Here is a 19,585-nt window from a genome sequence, read left to right as displayed (position 1 = left end):
TAACTCCTGACACTGCAGAAGTACCTGACCAGCTGGCTGTATTTGCTTCCAACTATGGTACATTTGAGATAAAAATCTCAAGTATTTTTAATTTCACTTATGTTCTTTCTCAAAAGTTTGACCAATAACTTTCCATATCACAGCAAAAGTTGATGGGAATACAGTGCAGTAGAAATAGGGAAGGTAAAGAAATCGGTATCTACACTACAGATCAGTTTAACCAGCAGTTGAGTATATCCAGTTAAAAATCTGAACTCACATTCTGTATTCCCTTTCTGAAATTTTAGAGAATAGGAACTTTCAGATAGAAACTTGATCTTATGTCTTTCAGGCAACCTCCTTGAAGGCACAGAACTATTTTAATTCGACTTTTAAGGCTCTTCCAATCTTATATGCCTGTGATAGGCATAAAACTTTGCATGACTGAATAACAGCAGACTATTTAGAAAATGAAATCTTTTTTTTTTCTTTTTTTTTCTAAAGACTAATTTTCTGCTTGTTCTCATACTGCATTCCTGTCTGAAGGACACACGCTCATTAGTTCCCATGACATTCAGGTGACAGCTTATTTCATTATTTTTCTTTTTTTTTGATTGCGAAAATAAACTCTGCAGTGAAACTCCCTTCTTCTAAAAGGGAAACAGCCCTTCACTTACTGATAAAAACCTGCTATCAATAGGCCACGAGGTGGCATCCCAGCTGCATGTCTGCCACTATCTCTTGCTCAGCCTCCCGACCAATTACTGATACCGATTTCAATTTAATTTTATAAGGCAAAGAGTTATATACTCATGCAATTGTGATAGGCTCTGAAGTAATGAAGGTTTTGTATTGCTGATAGAGAAACTTCATGTACAGATGAAACCGTTATTAAGCCAAATCGTAAACAACGTATTTCTTTCCCTTCCATCTTCTTTCCATCTCTCTTTTCTAACTAGAGATTTGCAACGAGAGGCCTTGCAAAGTTTGTGCGAAGGCAGAGGAGGCAGACAGCATTTCTGCATCCCAGTTGGGTGGGTGGGCATCACGACTGGCTGGCAGGGAGACACGAAGCTCTGCTTGGCTTCCCTGCTGCACTGGTTGGCAAGACCCTGGGAGCCAGCTGTGCTGTGACATGAGTGCCATTGTCACCATGGCAGTGAGCAGACACAAACAAGGCAAAGTGCATACTAGATAAACTGCTGGAGATGGCAGGAAAAGAAAAAAGAAAAAAAAAAAAGAAGTGTCAGGCACATAACCCCTTATTCTGGCTGTTGTTTTTTTCTCCCCAACATTTCTGTAAAATAGTACTGTCTGAAATGTAAATCTCTCCTAGACAGAGATTTGATATGCAACATTTCCTGGACAGTAAGATAAACTAAAAAAGCACAGCAATCTCATTGCAAATCCTACCATAGCTGAGTTAGTTAGCTACGTTAGAAAGCTTACTCTGAGTCATATTTTAGAAGAAATTATTTAATCTGAAATGAAGCATCTTATTTAAGGTGATGATAACAAAAGTTCAGTGGGGATTTAATTACTGCACATAGCTCTATCCAAGGGCTATTTTCCAAAAAGTTTTTTTATAGGAGCAATCACCACGTCCTTTCAAGAAGTGTTCTGATAATGAAACTGTGAATGTTCTGACCCTTTTAAACATCTGAACTTTTTCAGCCATTTTAAAGATCTGCTTCTAGACCTGTTTTATTACTGCTTTGTGGCTACAGTCAATCATTATTTTGCTCTTTTTTTATGCTTTGTTTCCCATGTGCGCTTTGATTAATCACACTTTAGTAAACTACATTGACAATGCATTGTGCTGTGCCTAATCTTTGACTAGCTGGCAGGAAAACAGAGCTGGGAGGTGCCAGCTTCCCCTGAAAGCAGGAAAACAGTAACAGACGATAAATTGATACTGCAACACATGCTCTGACTGATGGTGCTGCCTGCTGTGTGTGACAGGGAGTAGCGGTGACCCAGGTGAGGCCGGCAGGGCTGGTGAGCATGGCCATGGCAGGGAGTCTTGTGCAAGAAGGTTTCTGATATATATGACAGCTCTTCAGTGCTAAACTGCGTGAACTGTATTGCGTAAGGTGCAGTTCTGCATAAGTGGTCCAGCAGAATGAATGAAAGAAACAGGGTGATCTCATTCATTTCCATCACCTTGGCAGGCTTGCCACTATAGTCAGCTATTACAGTTTGCTGGTCTTACTTTACAGTAAATATGAATATATATGTATAATCATATATATACAATGGTTAAAAATAATGCAATAAATTCTGCTTCTCCTCTGGTCATATTGATGGGATTTTTTCTTCCATATCATCTGATTATCATCAGAGATTTGCATCCCTCACAACTTGGTTTTTGTGCAGCTACAAGCTGGAGGCTTACAGTGAGGGCCAGAAACTTCAGTGAGGGCCAGAAACTTCAGTGAGGGGTGCTGATGAGATTGGGTTGGAAGGAAACTCTTCCTCAGTGTCTGGCATCTAATTTGACAAGATAAAGGACAAAAAACTAAATAACTTTATCCCTGTTGTGCAGCTGGGCAGCCAGGAAGCAGACAAACTGTTGCATTTCTGACATGTTTAAACATTCAGAAGGAGCTTGGCACCTAAATATTTTTACAAATCAGACAAATGAGAATGCATGCTCTGAAGTTTTGGTCCTGCAAGGGCTTAAAAGCGTGACTAACTTTATTTATGTGAACAGTCCCACTGAAGTGGAATAGTTCCTCTGAGTAGGACTGCTTACATACTTACTGGCTCTACAGGATCAGTCCTTAAGCACATATCTGTTCTGAATATCAGACTGCTTTTGGAAAGCAACAGGAAATGTCCCTTAACTGAAGGAGTCATGCACAGTTGTAGCTAAAAGATGCATCTCCGACATGTCCAGTTTTTCTTTCGTTGGAGGGTTATAGATAGAAAAAACAAAAGGTGTGAAGGGGATTTGTTTCTCCTTTTTTTCTCTTCTTTTTGCCTCCAGTTGCAACCACAGGCACAGAAATACCCCACTGCAAAAGTTGGACATATGGTTTTACATATTTATATTGAACTATTACTTTTCTATTGTTTCGTTTGTGGCTACTGCTACTGGGCATCCTTGGGTCTTGACGGTCACATCAAAGGAGCTGCTCTGGCGTGAGAACCGGTCAAAGTGAGCCAGATAATTCATGGATTTATTACTGAGGTCGGTTCCCATGATTGTCAGTGGGCAGCAGGCACGGCTGTGTCGTAATCCTCATTCTCTTGGTAAAGCACATACTGCCTTAAAAAGGTTTAATGATCCAACAGTGATTTACTAATGGGAATCTTTCTTGTAGGTTTAGCAGGACTTAGAAGAGGACAGGACAGCACATACAGGTCATTTTTCAGCACTATCGTTGGGCAGAAATGTTGGTATTTGTTTTGCTTTATTTCCAGATTCATGTTCAGAGCATTTTTAATCTTCTAACTGTGAAGGGAAATAAACAGAAGAGGAAAAGCCATTGTGGCTGAGCAGGTATCAGATGCGTCATAACGCAGGGGGGGAAGGAAGCAGGCATTTAGGACAGCAGATTAAGACTGAATATCCAAGTTAACTAATAAAAAGCACAAACTTTGAGATCAATGAAATAAAAGTGAATGGAGACAGAGATGTGAGACAGGCCAGTGAAGCCGCTGCTGTGCTGCTGGTGCTTACCTCCAGCTGTTAGCTGGGAAAATGCTTGGCAGGGCCATTTTTATTGCTGTTTCACCCCATTTGCCTTTCCTTTTGTTGGGAGGGGTGGGAGAGGGCTGCCGGGTGAGAGAGCTGCCCAGCATGGGGCAGGGGAGGGGGAGAAGGAGAGGAAGCGGCTCTGCCTTGTCCCGCTGTGGCGATGCTCCCAGCGCAGTGCCGCTGGCCTGGTGCCTCTGCGGAACAACAAACCCAGAAAACCCAAACAAAACACACTGCTCCCTTCTCCCTCACCAAAATACTTCTAAAAGAGGGAGACAGAGTGGAGGGAAGCAATGTTATTTTGTTTTAAGGCTTGCAGATAAAACCAAAGTGTTGTGCTGGGAAGTGTCATTAAAAACTACTTGAGCTATCCACGCACAATACCTATCATCTTGTCGATCCTGTCGCAAAAGTGTACCTGAAATGTGTAAAATTTTCTTTTAAAGTCCCATTAAGAGAGTCTTCTCAAAGCAAAGTGAAGTTACTTGTGTCTTTCTGGTATATAAGAAAAATCCCCCAGAGCATTCAGAGTTAAATCAAAACTAAGAAAAAAGAAGCGTGGGCCCTTCAGTAATTGCAGCTTTTGCTCCTTAGGTTTATGGATTGCCTTGTAGTCATTTATGAGATTTTCACATACCACACAGTAATATAGAATACTATTTAGGGGTATTTGCAGGTAAAACCCTTTTTTTTTTACATTTACCAGTGACGTACTTCTTCCTGGATCAGAGTGCTGGTTTAATAGAAGGAGGGCTTGCAGTGTAACTTGCATGAAGACGTGGGCAGAGTTACAAGTTTCCGAACTGATGGTGATCGCAATCATAATTTCAATGCTGCATCAGAGGACATTTTTCTTCTGAAGACTTCCCTTTGTAGAAGAGAAAAATGCTGAATACAGACTATGTGGAAAGTAGAGTGAAATCAAAAGCACAGAAGGACTTTCATGTAGAATAAGTAGTAGCACAGTTCAGATAACTATTGTCTAAGACATTTAGCTTTGCTTGAGTTCAGGCATTAGTGTTGAATGAGCTCATTGCAAGCATTAACCGGTCGTAATTTTACAAGATCAGTAGATGATAACCTCATATTATCTTCAAATTGTTTTGAAAAACTTACATTCTCAACAGGGGAGGAGATGCCTGATTCTGTGGGAAAAAAAAATTAGATTGCATTTGAAAATATAATTAAGATTCAAATCCCATCTTTTCACAGATGATGCAAGATAGAAAAGGAGAAATTCAGTTGCCTGGGCATAAGCATTTAGTGTCACTTCAAGCAGCAGCTGCATGGACTGGCAGAGATGCTGGAGGACATGAGGGAGATGTGACTGCCAGGGGGCAGGATGGATCCCTGCTGAGGACACTACAGATATTTAGGCAACTGAATACAGACTAAATATGCATTAATACAGGCGGCACTTTACCACTTCCACTAGTAGCATTTGCCAGAGGCAAAAACTAACAATAAACAACAAAAAGCCCCAAACTAACAACAAACAAACAAAACAAAAACACAAATCTCACTTCTTTTCAGTTAATTGCCTGTCAAACATTTGTTTAATCTGTAAATCAGGAAAGGTTGGGCATAGGATCTGGCTGAGATTGTGGCATTTCTGGCACCTGCCTGGTGTTCTGTTCTTATCATGTGTTCTCACGAGCAGGTGGGAAGCAGTCCTGCTGTCACTCCTTTTGAGACCTTCACACATCAGTTTCCAAAACAGTGGTCTTTGCCAGTGTGAAATGGTGAAGCAGGGAAAGAGCACATATAAACTTTCAGCTTTGAGTAAAACTACTCCTGTGTTCAGGCACAGGAAGCCTGCAAAGAAACATACACCTTCATCTTTTCTTGAAGTCAAGACAAAACCATCTGTAACTAGTGAATCTCTTAAATCCTCATTTGTGTGATCTCAGGCTATCTATGCCCACAGAAGCAAATGCCCAAGGATCCTAGTGACTACGGAACCAACAGGAACCCAGTTTAAGTCCACTAGTAATTTCTTATGTAAGATCTTCTTGTGAAAAGAGGTTTGTGAACTTTTTCTATTAATGTGAAGAATTTTATCGCTCCTAAGACTTTGTCAACACCCATGTCCTGAGCGTTGGCCAATGTCCTTTATTTACCTTGAGACTGCCTGACTGAGGGCCCATCTGTCAGAGTCACTGCAAACAAACATGTTGAAGGATGGCACCAAGGAAGCAGCAGCACGACCTGCCACCCTGCCTTCCCCTTGCCTTTCCCCCCCAGCTACTGCCAGGGTACGATTCCTGAAATGTAAGGTTCTAACCCCCACATGGAAAAGTTACTCGAAGCTAAAAGTCAGATACACTGTTGAGTGAACAGTCTGATTCACTGTCTTGGGTTACATGCTATGATGTAGATCCCAGGCTCTCCTCTTCCTTCTCCAAGACCACTGCTCAACTGAATGCAGAATAAAGGCAGAAAAAGTAAACGTGTGCATAGCCACGTTCTACCTTTTGGCACTCAGTTATACCAAGTGGATGTCTTTCCTTTGCTCTAACACTTATATGAATTTCTTCAGCTCTGACCTACCCAAAGCTATTACCTTCTGATGTCTTTCCAAGGGAACATGTATGATAAGCTGCTTCTCCTCTCATTTCTCACTTGGGAAATCTTCATCTGACATCACAGAGGTGATATCCCATTGAGGGGCTCAGGATTAAACAGGATGTAGGCTGAGCTCTTGCCTTGCATGGTGCTGATCTCGAAAAACAAATTGAAACCAGATCAAAACCCAAAACAAAACAGAAAAAGAAAATAGAGAAGATATAAGCCACTCAGCATGCACAAACTTGGCTTATTTCATAAGAGTGAGAGTATGACAGGCCCAAATACAAAGGCTGCACAAATCCATCCATGATGTTTGCTTCAGGATGCCAAAACAGCCACAGTTCTGTCTAACCAGTTTCTGAAAAATATTTTTTCAAGCTACCTTCCTTCATGACAAGGCAAAGTGTTGCCTTTAAGGAGACAGATTGTAATGATTTGAGGCACACCAAATAGTTTGAAGCCCTTAGCTGGAACCAAGTCAGTGGTTGCCCGTTCTTACCACAGTATGATGTAGGGAGAACTCCTACCAGGCTCTTAGATGGCAGGTTAATAGTTAACAGCTTAAAGTCAAGTAGGGTTGAAATCTGCTTTTTCATGCAAATAACCCCACTTTTTTCACTCATGCGACCTTTCTTCTTGAAACTATCCACAGAGAAAATGAAGGATACCTTAACTGGATGCTGATGAACATACCAGCAGAGCCATTGGGCACTTACATCTGGAGACAAAGAAATATCTGAATCTCCCATGAACAACGAAACTTCACAGAATACCATGTATGATTTATGGCACAGGAGTAGAGATCCTTCCTCCTTTTTTTTTCTTTTCTTTCCTTCCTGTTTTAACCATGGGACAGCATGCTGTTCATGCTGCTCATTGCCTGAGCACCGAGGTCCAGTTTATGCAGGTGTGGATCAGATACACCTCTAACACTTGGGAGGCGGGGGTTAAGGGGGCAAGTCATTTATCTGAGGCTGCATTTTGGCAATGGATGCTGTCTCTGGGAGTCTATAGAGTTGTCACCGCCTTTCTGTTTCTCAGTCCTGTCACCTGTTAGGTAAGTCTAATAGATCTTCTAGAACCTTTCAGACTTGTAAGAATTCGTGGTTATCCTATAGCTAGAGAACACACCTTATACTAACATTCTCTGCAGACCTAACATGAAACAAATTCTTGCCTCAGTGAGAACTGAAGTTAGGAAACCAGAACCAGAGGTGAAAACTGCCCTCTCTCATTCTCAGTATTGAATTCCATTTGGTTAAATTTTTCTCTTTCTACACACATCCCCTTGGTGAGGATGAATGAATGCTGGAAACCTCAATGCTTTAGGGTGCTCTCTGGGATGGACAGATGGATCTGTTTCATTAAGTGACCCACCACTGCAGAATCAAAAAACAATGCTGTTTTACTGTTTTCCTGCCTGCTTAACTGTATCCTGGAGGAGACAGGCTTCTCATCGAACAGGAGCCGGAGAGAGGCTGATGGGTGTGTTTCAGGCCACAGTCCATGAGTATTTCTCAAGACCAAACAAAAACTGCAACAAATCATCCATAAAACGCAGTCAAAAAGGACTTCATTTAATTAGTGATATGTAAAGACTTTTGCATAGAAAAAAAGGTTAACAAAGTAATGCATAAAAGACCAACTAGGTACAGTATTTTTAAAACAAATATTTTAAAGTATATTTTGCGTAATGTTTAACATTCTCAATGCTTACTGCTTTCTCCACACAGCAGAGAAATCAAGTGCATAATAATACATGCTGTGTTTTATTTTTACTTTTTATTTTTTTTTACATAAAATCTCTAGTTTTTGACTTGATGTATTAAAATACTTAGGTTATTTTAAGTCACCGTAATAAAAAATGAAAGCAAAACATTTTATGCAGCACTAGTTGTCTGGGTATTGACAAAATAACTTACTGCCATCCCCTTTAATACATTCATTTTGGTTTGGAATCAAACCCACATTACAATGTTGGCATGCTAACAGCCAATTTAAAATTGTCCCTACCATCACTTCATTCATACCCAGAGCGACTGTTATCCCAGAAGTTGATAGTGAAAAGAAGAGGGATTTTGTACAGAGTTGGCTAAAAGTAAACGTCCAAACGCAGCTAAATAAGTTAAATGGAACTCTCACAACACCAGGTCTCTTGTATTGGCATGAGCCAACCCCACAGAACTGTGCATGCTGTCAGCAGGTGGTTACTTCTGGGTGCATGACAACCTACTGTTTGTGCAGATACAAGTTAGCACCATAGTTAAGCCATAAAAAAGGGTGCCTCAAGGCTCACAGGCACTGCTGAAACGTTCATTAATCCAAGCACTGATAAGATAATTGTTTTTACCAGGGCTGTGCTAGATGTCACAATTTGGCAAGTCTGTACAAAGGAAGGAAACTAAGTAAGCGAGTTCCAGGCCTGTCAAATTGGACGTTGTTTCTCAGCAGCCTTTTGGCTAAATGAACCTGTCTGCTTAAAGAGCACACTCTTTCCTGGAAGAATATCGCAGTCCTGAAGCTGCAGTTCAGGACTGCCTGTCTCTCCCAGGTCACTCCCATACCTGTGCAATGTTATTGGTTTTAGCAGAACACATGTATATATAAGTTTTATTTCTTTTTATTATTATTGTTATTATTATTATTGTTTAAATGTCAGGCACTTAGGAAAGTCAAATTCTTTTCTGAGCCCCAGGAGACCTGATGGGGATGATTCCTCCCCTCTCCGCCAAGTGTGGATGTACAGCCAGAGAACTGTTAGCCCTAGTGCCTACGTATGTCCTGGGGAACATCCACATGCCAATGCAGTGGTGATGCTTCTGAAAGCCACTGCCTCCAGGTGCCCTCAGCACACCCGCCAGGAGGAGCAGGCCGCCTGTGTCCCTTCCAGTGCCTGCAGCGAGGGCAGTGCCTGGGCTGGCTGCCAGGCCCTGGGTGACAGTGGCCCTTGGCACTCAGCAAGGTCACAGGAGCTGTATGTGTGTGTGTGTGTGTTTGTGTTTGTGTGCATGCATGGAGAGAGAAGAGGGAGTTGTGTAGGGTAGAAGAGGGGGCACTTAGAAGGCTCCGACCTCCGTCCCCCAGGGCCGGTAGGGCTTGCCGCTTGCCCCACTGCCAGCCTGCTGGGGGCTGGATGAGGCTGACATGGCCAATGGCGGGGTGATGGCTGTAGCTGCTGCCACCGCAGCGGCAGCTGCACTTGGGGGGAGCATGGGGAAGGTGCTGGTGAAGGAGAGGGGGAAACTCTGGGCGGCTGCCGTGGCGGCGGCGGCTGCGGCATGAACGGTGGCCGAGAGGGAGAGGAGAGAGGTAGAGAGCGGGGGGACGCAGGGAGCAACACTGCCCGCTGAGGGGACCCTGAGGGCGGCGTCGGTGTGGGCGAAGGTAGCGGTGAGCAGTGCGGAGCCGTGGGGAGGCACTTCTGAGGAAAGTCTGCATGGAGCGGCCTCGGGGGCGTGGAGTCCATTGGGCTGTAGCAGGGCGGCCGGGAGGTGGTGGAAGGCGGCTGCCCAGTGGTGCGGGTGCAGCGGGTGGTGGTGGTGGGCCATGGAGGAGGTCATGGCAGCCGCTTCCCGCTGAGAGGCGCAGGTGCTGAGATGGGACACCAGTCTGACACGCAGCGGGTCAGAGGTGTCGAGGCCTTCCACAGATGTCAGGTACCTCGCAACTTCAGTCAAGCACTCCCGGAAGCCAATGCTCATGAAATCCATGGCCAGTGAGTGAGCATCAAAATAACCTGCAAGAGGTGGACAAAAGGCACGCTGAGCGCTAGGCCAACCTCCCGGCCGACATCAGGCAACACGGCCAGCCCCAGCCTCCCTCAGCCACCAGTCTGTCACTCACGGGTTAAGATTCGCAACAAGAAAAGTGTGTTCTCCAGCCTGTAAGTGATTTGTGTGACCATCCCTGTAACGCAATAGGCTACAGTTGTTTTTGTACACTATATAAACGAAAGGAATTAAGACCATAAGTACTCGTGACTCTTGAAGAGATACACGATGCCGCTCCTGCAGTACCTCGGGAAGCCTCTGCAGTGCGGTGTTATGGTGTCACCCCTGCGTGTGTGTGAGGGACACATTTCTACGCACAAAGAGACGGCGGGGGACCAGGCAGCTCGCACGCACTCTGCTGCCTCTGCTTTCCCCATGCTAGCATTCACAGCAACGCACTGAAGCTATTGCTTGACACTGCGAGACAGTTGTTGCAACTGCTGCTGAGGGCTCATCTCCTTCCCAGAGTCATTAGGACGATGTGGCATACGGTGCTATTTAACTACAAACTAAAAACATCTTGTCATGACTCTGCACACACACAATAAAAAGCTTTACTGAGAAAACGTTTTATGCAATGCCATTGCTAATTTGGAGATGGAAGACTGACAGTCACATAGCCCAAGAGGCATTTCAGCAAATAGCAGCTGGAGCTCCATAGGCTCGGGACAAAAAGCATTTGGAAAAAAAAAAACAGTTTTATTAAACACATATGAAAAGATATTCCCTTTCTAAAAGGGTATAGTATCAAATCTAGTGGTTAAGTTGCTGCTCTTCAGCTACAAAAATCAATTCCACTTCAGTTCAGAGGTGTTCCTGGGAGAGCAATGTCCTGTTACTCTCAAGTGGGCATAGTGGCTTTTCTTTTGCTTTCTTCAAAACTTTTTTATGGTATTTATGACTATGATGTGCATTAGTACAGACGGATCAAGTGCCCTTATTATGGTGGATTTTGGCAGCAATATTTGCACCAGACCTTGCACAGTTTGGCATGAAATAACTGAGGTCTTCTTGAAAAAATCAAGCAGCTTAGAAGGCTGCTTTCACTTTCTATTGCTGTGTGTCCACATCGTAGAATGAACTCAGGCTCTATGAAGAAAGGTTGAGGGAACTGGGCTTGTTCAGCTTGGAAAAGAGGAGGTGCCAGGGATATTGTGGCCATCCTGTAGTTAAAGGGAGCATATAAACAGGAGGGGGAACAGCTGTTTACAATGGTGGATAGTGATAGGACAAGGGGGAATGGTTTTAAACTGAGACAGAGGAGGTTTGGGTTAGATATTAGGAGGAAGTTTTTCACACAGAGGGTGGTGACGCACTGGAACAGGTTGCCCAAGGAGGCTGTGGATGCCCCATCCCTGGAAGCATTCAAGGCCAGGCTGGATGTGGCTCTGGGCAGCCTGATCTGGTGGTTGGTGACCCTGCACATAGCAGGGGGTTTGAAACTTGATGATCACTGTGATCCTTTTCAACCCAGCCCATTCTATACTTAATTAATTACATTTACATACAATTAATCACATCCTCCTAAATCCCCTGCCTGCTATATACCACCTCTTGTCAGTTTACAACAGTGCTTGTCATGCAAGCCACCTTGCCCACCTGATGCTGTACAAGACCCCAGAGAAAGCCTCTCCAGCTAGCAGCATGGTGAGTACAACATGTCGGGGAGTTCAGTCAGGAAGCACAGACCCCTCTGCCGCATCTGAACAATTTGTGAAATCACAGTGTTTTGAGGGAACTTCTGACTAAAACCAGGCAGGCAGGCAGGCAGTGGTGAGAGAGCTGTGTGCTGAATGGTGGCCAGCAGCTTGGCTTGAGGACTGTCTTCACATCAGAAGCCTCAAGACCTCCCTTCCATGTCTCTGGAATGCAGATGTGGAGGACATTGCTGTCCGTGGCTCCCTCTGTGCCTGAGCTGGCTCTGGGATGAGCAGTCCAAAAGCCCTGTATGTGCTGGCTCCCTGTCAATCTCCTGCGAGGTGGCCAAGAAACAGAAATGAGGACACCAGCCCACGTGGGAACTGAGCTCCAGGTGCTTAGGTGACAAGGCACGGCCACTAACAGCTTTTTCTACACCAACCCAGGTGTCAGTCACCTGAGCTCAATTTGCACTGAAGCTGCAATAAAACCACACCAAGGTCCCAGCCAGCTACTTGCTGCTGGCTAACAGCTTTTTCCTTTTGCTTGCTTGCCCTGTCAGCAAAAAGCGCTGGCCCCAGGCCAGACAATAACTTCACACAACAATGAGACCATTGCCCACACCTGCATCAGGAAATATAGAATATACGCAGAGCTGGAAAAGCAGTAGCCTCCCTGCTTTGGCTTCTTCCCTGCCTGCTTCCCTATCTGCCAGAAAGGTTCCAAAAGGCTGAAGCCATGTCAGCCTTTTTCCTGCTGTGCTCACACTGGATTCACCGCACCACTAAATCTGAGAAGCTACCAATGCCACCCTTTCCAGCTCCATGCATTCTCAGTTGGTGGGCCACTAGGAGAAAAACAAGCTATCACTAGCTCTCAGCACGGGGCACAACACAATGTAAGGGTTCTAGGACATGTTTCTCTCTCCTCTGATAACAACTTCTGTCCATAGATGAAATGATGGGACAAATCTTTTCTCTGACCAACAAAATTTCTGGCTCCAAAAATGAGTTACGAAGTAGGAATAACTACAATTGCAAATAAAACAAGTATCAGCCTTTAAAATACCTAAGGAAATGATATTTAAAGCTGTTACTTACTTTGCAAAGTAAAACATTAAGTAAGAAGGAAACACAGGCTTAAACTTTGCCCAGCACTAACTTACAGACCTCTTTTCTTAAAGTTTGTTAATCCATCCAGTGAGATTACTCTTATCTCTGGGTCAGAAGGAGAAGATTAAGCCGCAGTGTTTGTGAAATAGCTGGGCATTATACTGATGTGCCACAAATCTCTGGCCCTGGAGTAGCAAGGAGGGCTCCTAAGGGTAGCAAAGGTGGCTCTGGTTGGCCACTGGTGGCTGTGGGTAACCTCCCCACACCATGAATCTCCTTGTTCTGTGCCCGGCAGCTCCCGTCCCCAGCACCTCGTCCCTGCCCCATCAGATAGCCACTCGATCTGACCCACTTAAAAAATAATCCCCAACAACATTTGTTTGAGGATAGAGAGGCAGGGGAAGGAGCATTCCTGTTAAATCTCCCTAAAGAGCGGCCGTATCACTAGTGGTACAGATCTTGGAGAGATGAGAGCTGTTGCAGCTTTTATGAGGGAGACAGGCTGGGATAGCTGGGCTATGCACTGTAAAGGAAGGACACAACGAAGCGGCAACCACTGCTCTTGGCTTCTTAGCCTTGCTTGCTCTGAGCACCAAGTGAAACAGACTGTGGAAAACCAGTAAGCAACTACGCAATTAAAGACTGCACCACCACACAGACACGAGACGATTTGAATTCAAGTTGCACACGCACAAAAAATTTGGGCGTTTCGTAACTTTCAAGAGCACTACTTTCCCAGCTAAATAGACATCTTTACAGAACATTTCTTCCTGCATACAGTTATATAAAATTAACATTTCCTTAAATTTTGTACATCTGCTCAAGATACCGAGAAGCATATCTGTTATATGAAAGGCAATAAAATCCCTTTTACTTCTGACAAAATGAGCTAGCTACCAGTAAATCTTAAGCTTAGAGGTACTACTAACAAAAGCCTCTTAACACCTATAAAATATGTATGTCAGCTTGGTGTGACTTTTAACAAATAACAGAACACCAGCCTCCAGCAGGCTTTCCCATAGCCATTTGTTGTTATGCACACGCTGATTTTAAGTTGAGCCCTGTAATCACTGCAAGGTACAGAGAGCTGCAGCAATTCTCTCACGGGCTAAAAACTTCTGAGTTTAATAAAAAGAAAGAAAGCGATTACATTTCCAGCAGCAGTCTCTTTTCTAGCCTGTACCTTTATATCACAATGGGTTAATGAAAAATGGGCTGATCTACATTACGGCAGTTTCAACTATAATGACGGTTAAGGGCACGGGATGTGGGACAGTTCTTATGGAAGGCAAGCAAGTTCTTTGCTCCAAATAAGCTGCAACCCCGTGACTATAGAGAACAGCTCGTGGGTGGCTGACATCGTTTGGCCTCCAGCCTCAGGGCTGTCAGCTCGCACAAGCAGGGCACGCTTGGCTCATGGCAGCAGGCAATCGAACGGGTTGACCGCACTGCCTCTGTGTCATGCAGGCTCTGGATGCAAGGAACCACCCTGACCTCTGACAAACACATCCAGCGTGTAAATAGAAGCTCAGATAGTGCTGCTATCAGTCTGCAGTCTTATCTGATACCTAGAGCTGCCTATAGCAGGCTGGATTTTGTTCTGGTGGATGAGGCAGTCTAACCTCACATTTATAAGTCTTTCCAGAACAAAGAAAATACATCCACAATAATGAAAGCTCCTCTCCATCCACTTCCTTTGGTATAGCTGCTGTATAATGAGTTTTAACATTGGTTTTGTGCTACACAATTGTTGCCACAAACCTCCTGTTTATGTTTGGTGTTTGCCTATTTGTTTTGTCTCCCTGTGCCGATTTCAGTGCTCTTTGGAAACCCCAAACAAATCTCTGACTGGGCTGCCTGTGAATGAAGCCTTTACTCCCACAGTGTTATGAAAGCAAACACAAGCCCAGGGTCAAGTGCTTCTTTTGTCCCAGTAGTTCTTTCCCACGAGTTCAATCCTGCCATTAGCATTGATTTCCACTCCTTTAATCTGGAAACGCCTATCACAGCCCGTCAAAGTACTTTTTGCTGAAATTTCCCCAAGTAGCAGAAAAAGAAGCCATCTTCTCCTTACCTTTACCTCCAGTCGCTTGAAGCATCTTCAGATGATCCACTGTCATTTGCAGTATTTCTGCTTTTTCTAATTTGGCAGATCCCTTCGAGATAAGAGATTCATGTAAATAAAACCGAGCCCAGCCTTACGGTTTCAATTTCTCCTACCATAGGAACATTCTCAGCTTAATTCTTTTGTGAGCATCTGCATCCCAGACACTGCCTAATGACTACTGCCGTTTCCCTCTCAGTGACACAAGCACCAGCAGCACAACCAGGCTTTATTAAGACTATGGCTCAGTGTAACTCTGGCTTTGAGGTTGGTGCAGAGATGATGCCTTCATGAAATAAAAGAAGAGTCTCACTTTCAGCACATCTTTTTCAAGCAACCGACCCAAAAAAACAACCGAAAACCCACCGGGAAAGGTCTGCAGTGCTGGTGATGAAGATCCCTCTACAGCCTCTTTTGCTGCTTTTACCAGTAGGTGTCCCTATGGACACACACCGAAAAGTATCCTTCTTCCCTAGAAGCCTATTAATTTTTGACATGTCGTTTGGCTGCTGAATATTCTATTCTCATTCTCCACTGCAAAAACAATCGCACAGCCCACAGTTTTTCAAGTTACTGCAAGGCTGAGTTTGCAGGGACACGCAGCCGAACACTGTGAAAAAGAAAGAACTCTTCCAGCAGTGAGGCTCTTTCCTGTCACTGAGGATGGCTCATGGTGTTGTAGGATGCAAGTCCAAAGGCAGTATTAATACATTAATTTATAAATAAAACCTCAAACACACCTGGAAAATACCCAGACAGCTGAGTTTTCCATGCAAACATTACCCCAGGATCCCCCTCAGCATCAACAAAAATCAGCGCTGCAAAAACTTTGGCTGCTGGCAGACAGCATCCTGCAAGCCAAATCTGCCCTCTGTTCCCACTCGTGCCACTTGCTGACACCAGACTCTCTGCAGCCTCTGCTGCTTCATTTGCGTAGCAGGTGAGCAGAAGAGGTCTGGAGGGCACCTCAAAGCTCAGCTCCAGGGGCTCAGCATGTGGCCAGGAGCGGGTGGAAGGGCAGTGGGGGCTAACAGTCTTGCTCGGACACTTCAGTGAGTGGAATGCCAAGGAGCTGGGAAGGGACGGGTGACTTTGTCTTTGGCATCTTACAGGGAAGTGTCAGGGAGGCTGAGCAAAATACATCGCACGCTTATTTTTACCCCGATCTTACACATTTTTTTAAATTCACTTATTGCTTTCAACATTTCTTAGGATGAATTTTGGTGTGAGGGCGAGCTTTTGATTAAATTCTACATTTTACATGCAACTGCATCCTGTGTTTTGCTCAGACTTCATCTTTTCCGTAGAAACAGCACAGGCCGTCTCCGGGCGAGTGACTAATAGCTAAAAACTGCACACTGCTGGGTCCCTTCCAAAGGCTCTGTAGGACTTGTTTTATAATGTTTGTGGGTTTCGAGAAGTAAACAATAAAATGGGACAAACAACTGTTGTCTCTTGCCCCTGTTTATCTAGCTGAAAATACCTCTGCTGCTCCACTCTGCCACAGCCTACGGAACAGCTCAGCTAAAGCCAGCAGGTACTGAAGTACATTGCAGGTGACACAAGTGATGCTCTTACTGCAACTGCAACACTTAAAATTTCTTTTTCATTGGCCTCTTGTTCATGCATTGAGCCTGGTACAGCGGGGCTCTGGCCACTCCTAGCTGCCCCAACAGTTCGGCACCCACAGGCTGCTCTCAGGGTTTACTTTCTGTATTTTATTTTCAGTTCCAAGGAAGTCAGGAGCTATACTCTCAGTTGGTGCCTCTGCGTGAGACCCAGTGCCATCTGCACATACCCACGCATCTTCAAATACATTTGATAGAATATACATGCTGTTAAATATCAAATCAGGAGACAAAAAAAAAATTAAACTCAAGATATGGGAAAGTAATTAAATAATTTGAGCAGCAGAAACAAAACACGCTTTTTGCAGCACTGATGGTACTTGAAGCTTTCGCTGTGCAATTTCCCAGGCAGGAGCTGAACCCCGGTTCCCTGCTGTCAGCTGGACCTTGACAGCCTTCCCATCAAGCACTGCTCATTGAATGCCTTTGAAAGTACCACTGCCTTACCTGGATCTCACCGCTGGGCCTTTTCCTAGCCCCAGTGCTCTGCTTTTACACGGCCACTTTAAAACCTGACTGATCCGGGCAGCTCGCTTGCTTCTTAGAAAATCATACAGATTACGTTGCAACTGCAACTATAGATTAAAATGAAAGTTTCCCTAAAGAAGGGGCAAAAGAGATCCAAGATTTATACTGATGACTAATTGACACACAGGTCTGGGGGGGTTGTTTTGTTGTTTCTTCTGTTTTGTTTTTTAACTACAGAGTAAAGCACATTTTTAACAAAACCACCACTGGAATTCATCGAAAGAACAGAGGCAACACGAACACTGTTACCCTTAAGGGAAAAACAAGCCGAAGAATGGAAATGTTTTTCGGCTTTATGATGAATTATGTTCCTAACAGTTTTGCCACAACAAAGCGCTTCACTGAGATGCCAGCTTTGTGCCAGATCAGGACACATACAGGATTATTTTAATAAGCTCTACAAGAGAACCGACATTGCCTGATGAGATACAGGATGAAAAAAAAAAAAAGGGCTTACTTGTTTTTCAAAAGCAGTTGGCACCAGCCGCCTCAGCTCAGATAAACTGTTATTTATACGATCCCGGCGCCTTTTCTCTATAATCTATTCCCAAAAACAAAACATGGTAAGTTTACAGAATTGTTGAAGGGCAAAATTACAGCACGCACGCAAATTGTCACACGGGAAAAGAACGAAAGGACACGTACCCCTCTTCTTTTCTTTCTGGCCATAATCTGAGATGTTGTGGTTGGGGAATTTGGTCGAAGCACAGAACTATGGCTTTGCCTGGGAAATGACAGAAGTACATTAGGTGTTGTACAATGTGACAAACTGCTCTCTGAAGACATCTTAGATTGCCCTATTGAGTACCCATAGTGCCGTCACATGTTGCTTAGGACACACTGGGTTTTCAAAGAGACATTTTGTTTTGGATTGGTCCAGCCAAGCGGATTGCTCTGTGAACTGCCAGAACCCCCTGAAAGGTTCTCTAGCAGATGGTTCACCGTCCAGCACAGGTTTCATATTCATTGCATCTAAAATCATGCTTACAAATACAGTCCGTAGAACTGCATTCAAAGGAAAAAACATGGACGACCTTTACATGATAGCTGTAACAGATAATCTTAGAGGCCCTTTCCAACCATAATGATTCCATGCCTCTATGCTATCAGCAGCAGATGTACGCTATGTTACAGGCCCGGCCAGGTTTTGTCATTCCTGTCACCTCAGCGGGCACTCACACAGGAGGGCAGCGCCCTGCCAACACCTGCTACCTCTTCTAACACCATCAGCACAGTGCTTTTACAATCTGCTTTTACAACTGCACTGCCTACAGCCACGGAAGGGTCTCAACCTCATCACGAACAGGCTTGCTGTTTGACAGACTGTCCCCAGTGAAGGGGACAAGCCGGGGCTCAGTGCCCATACCACTGCGTTGCTCTCATTGGCCCTCAGACTCAAGCTGTCCCTGCAGAGTCCCCCCCCGCATTTCCCCCTCCTTCCTCCCCCCCCCCCAGCCCCCCCCCCCCCACATCCCCGAGTGGAGTATCCATCTCCACCGGCTCACAGCGGGGTTTGCTGCTGTTCCCATCCAACCACCGGACCCACAGGTCATTTCCTACTGGCTCCGATTCAGTTCGGTTGCTCGGCGCCGATCGGGAGTGACTTCGCGAACAGATCCCACTGCACGCAGTGCATCACGCGGGGCTGCCGGGCGGCTCACGCACCCCCCGGGGCCCGCACTGCCCCGAGCTCCAGGCGGCGCGGGGGTTCCCAGATAGCTGCGGGCTCCGAGTGGTGCCGGGGATCCCGGAACAGCCCACACTCTCGAGTTTCGGGATGCTGCCCGTTATGGAGTGCAGGGTTTTGGTGCCCAGGGTTTTGGCCCTCGGCGCCCGCGCGGGTGGGACTAGGGGGTGAGGGGGCGAGCCTGGGATGTGGGTCCCGCTTACCCGCAGTAGTTGTTCTCGCTGCCCACATCGATGGTCTCGTCCATGTCGCTGTCTGAGGTAGTTTCCTCGCAAGGTCGCTTCATCGCGGCTCAGCCCGCAACCGGCGTGGGGCAGAGAGAAATAAATCCGGACGGAGGCTCCGGCCCGGCACGGCTCGCACCGCACCGCCAGCAAAGCGAACCGTCTCTGAGACGCTTTCCCACGCCGCGGCACAGCCTCAAGCGCGCCGGCCCGCCCCCGGCCAGGCCCGCCCCGTCGGGAGGACTGGGCGGAGGGAGGCAGGGCGGGGGCCGCCCACCCGGGAGACGGAAAAAAGTCTCGGGCGAAGGTGCCGGGATCCGCGAGGAGAGGTAACGAGGCTCCCGGCCTTGGGAGGGAACGAAGGGGTGACTCTCGGACTGTACCCCCACTCCGTCCCGCGGGGCCCGGCGTGGCGGCCGGCCGGGAGCAGGGAGAGTGAGCGCCCGGGGGGGCCGGAGCCGCGGTGCCGGCGGGCGGCGGCACTTTGCCCGATGCCCCCTGTGGAGCGTCGCTGGGCCAGGGGGAGGGAAGGAGGGAGGGGGACCCAGCGCTCGGGTGCAGGTGGCTCTGCGCGGTGCTGGAGGAGAAGCCAGCGGCAGCCCTATTTCCCTCTGTGCAGGCGGTGATATCGGTGGCACGCCGGG

The 19,585-nt window shown here is 45.9% G+C and overlaps 1 protein-coding gene across 1 annotated transcript; it reads right to left on the bottom strand.

Moving 5' to 3' along the window:
• Positions 1–7,797: 7,797 nt before the first annotated feature.
• HEY2 (hes related family bHLH transcription factor with YRPW motif 2) lies at positions 7,798–19,109 on the bottom strand. Its single transcript, XM_042829543.1, has 5 exons — positions 18,921–19,109; positions 17,676–17,754; positions 17,488–17,571; positions 14,845–14,926; positions 7,798–9,986 (listed from the first exon to the last, which is right to left on the bottom strand). Exons 1-5 carry the CDS (start codon positions 19,001–19,003, stop codon positions 9,307–9,309), a joined length of 1,008 nt encoding a protein of 335 aa, XP_042685477.1. The 5' UTR covers positions 19,004–19,109; the 3' UTR covers positions 7,798–9,306.
• Between the last annotated feature and the right edge of the window lie 476 nt (positions 19,110–19,585).

This window comes from Centrocercus urophasianus, unplaced genomic scaffold (genome assembly GCF_019232065.1).
Source record: "Centrocercus urophasianus isolate 14NV4802_14NV808 unplaced genomic scaffold, USGS_Curo_1.0 seq_10, whole genome shotgun sequence".
In the NCBI taxonomy this organism is placed as follows: Eukaryota; Metazoa; Chordata; class Aves; order Galliformes; family Phasianidae; genus Centrocercus; species Centrocercus urophasianus.
This window is presented reverse-complemented; position numbering and strand designations above follow the sequence as displayed.

What these genes read in the sequence shown, in the direction of transcription:
- HEY2 (XM_042829543.1), bottom strand. Translation starts at nt 19,003, where the DNA reads ATGAAGCGACCTTGCGAGGAAACTACCTCAGACAGCGACATGGACGAG. An exon ending in AGCGAGAACAACTACTGCGG is followed by an intron (nt 17,755 to 18,920) that starts GTAAGCGGGACC and finishes GTCATTTCCCAG; the next exon opens with GCAAAGCCATAGTTCTGTGC. An exon ending in TCAAGCGACTGGAGGTAAAG is followed by an intron (nt 9,987 to 14,844) that starts GTAAGGAGAAGA and finishes CACCTCTTGCAG; the next exon opens with GTTATTTTGATGCTCACTCA.